Below are 1565 nucleotides of genomic sequence, written 5' to 3'. Positions count from 1 at the left end.
AAAAAAATATAAACTCATCTTCCTTAAGGAAAACATGAAAACTAAAGAAATGTTAACTTCCCTCTTAGAGTCTAGAAATTACTTCCAGAATTTGAGAGCCAAGAAGAAAAGTTCCAAATCAAATTGGATTGTTTTGCTATATCTCTATAGAAACGATATGAATTCTCTTTGAACTACATTTTGGGAATCTAATAAGAAATATATATTAAGATCACTTATGCATGTATGTAAATTACTTTCAGAATTTATGAACACTACTTTGGATAATTACACGAAGTCCATGAAATAACTGCTAGTGTGAAAATTTAACAGTGTAATATAGTTTAGTATGAAAGAATCAGCAGTCTAGTCTTTTATTAACTGCTAGTTAATAAAGGTCTAGTCTTTTTGACAGTTTCCTTTAAAAATAACACCCTTTTTTTGTTTTGCTTTCATTGTTCTCTACCCTAAGATTAGAGAAGAGATTAAGATTGATGTTATCTACAGATAAGAAGCAAAAGATCAATAAAGGACTAAATAGGAAAGAGAGGTAAAAGGAAGAGTGGCAATGTTACCTGAGGGCAGGGACTTGATCTTACACTTGGTATTTAATAGTGCCTTGCATATAGAAAGCACTCAAACAGGAGTTTGCTGAATAAAAAGACAGGATGAAAAGCACCAAAGGAAGGTGAATAGAAGAAAGAAAAGTATATAAAAAAATACAAAAAATAAGAAACTGAATTTTTTTGGTTAAATGTTATACTGGATATCATAAACCCAAGAAAATAAAACTGATTTAGCTACTTACCGCTTTAACCATAGCCAGCTTCTCATTTGTAATCTGTTCTGTATACTTTCTATACGCTGCATTTTTAGGGATTTGCTCAAGAACATCAAGAATCTTTGTATACAATATTCTTAGCCTCTGAAAAGAAACCATACAAATTTCTATAGGTTAAAATGTTACCAAAGATTTAATGGCACACTTTAAAAAGTCTCATAGACGAAAAACCCAAACACAAAAATCTCACGTCTGCTTTTTAAAAAAACATTTAACTTTTCTTTACTGCAACTTCTTCATGTCTATGTCCTATCCACACTCTTTACAACTTAGGAAAAATTTGAGTATAAATGTGGAAACTCTTTCTATATGCTGTAAGTATAACAAAAGTTGTACATAAGTCAAAGCTATGATAACAAGTAAAAATAAAACTAACTTATTGCTAATGACCTTTTTCAGAAATCAAATAATTTACTAAATCAGTATTTCTCAAATTGAGGTCCTAGGCACTGCAAATTCTTTTTCTCCAATTTTTCTTATTTGAATTTCTGTAGAAATATATATATACATTAGATCATCAGTATGATCAAATTTAACTGAATATAGTCAGGGACTGGGTAGGCATGGTAGGTCACGCCTGTAATCCCAGCACATTCAGAGACTCAGATGGGAGGATCCCTTGAACCAAGGAGTTTGAGATAGCCTGGGCAGCATAGCAAGACCCTGTCTGTAAAAATAAAAACTTAAAAATTAGACAGGCATGGTGGCAAACACCTATAGTCCCAGCTACTCAAGAGGCTGAGGC

The 1565-nt window shown here is 31.9% G+C and overlaps 1 protein-coding gene across 1 annotated transcript in view; it reads right to left on the bottom strand.

Annotated features, from left to right (window-relative positions):
* The window catches only part of NDUFA5 (NADH dehydrogenase (ubiquinone) 1 alpha subcomplex, 5), a 26174-nt gene that overhangs the window by 6897 nt on the left and 17712 nt on the right, over positions 1-1565 (bottom strand). The window contains exon 3 of the mRNA XM_012652727.1: positions 788-904. Within this exon, the coding sequence (XP_012508181.1) occupies positions 788-904 (117 nt within the window). The remainder of the gene's footprint in view (positions 1-787; positions 905-1565) is intronic.

This window comes from Propithecus coquereli, unplaced genomic scaffold (genome assembly GCF_000956105.1).
Source record: "Propithecus coquereli isolate 6110/MARCELLA unplaced genomic scaffold, Pcoq_1.0 Scaffold4, whole genome shotgun sequence".
Taxonomy (NCBI): Eukaryota; Metazoa; Chordata; class Mammalia; order Primates; family Indriidae; genus Propithecus; species Propithecus coquereli.
The sequence above is the reverse complement of the archived record's forward strand: the minus strand, read 5'-3'. Positions and strand labels throughout refer to the sequence as shown.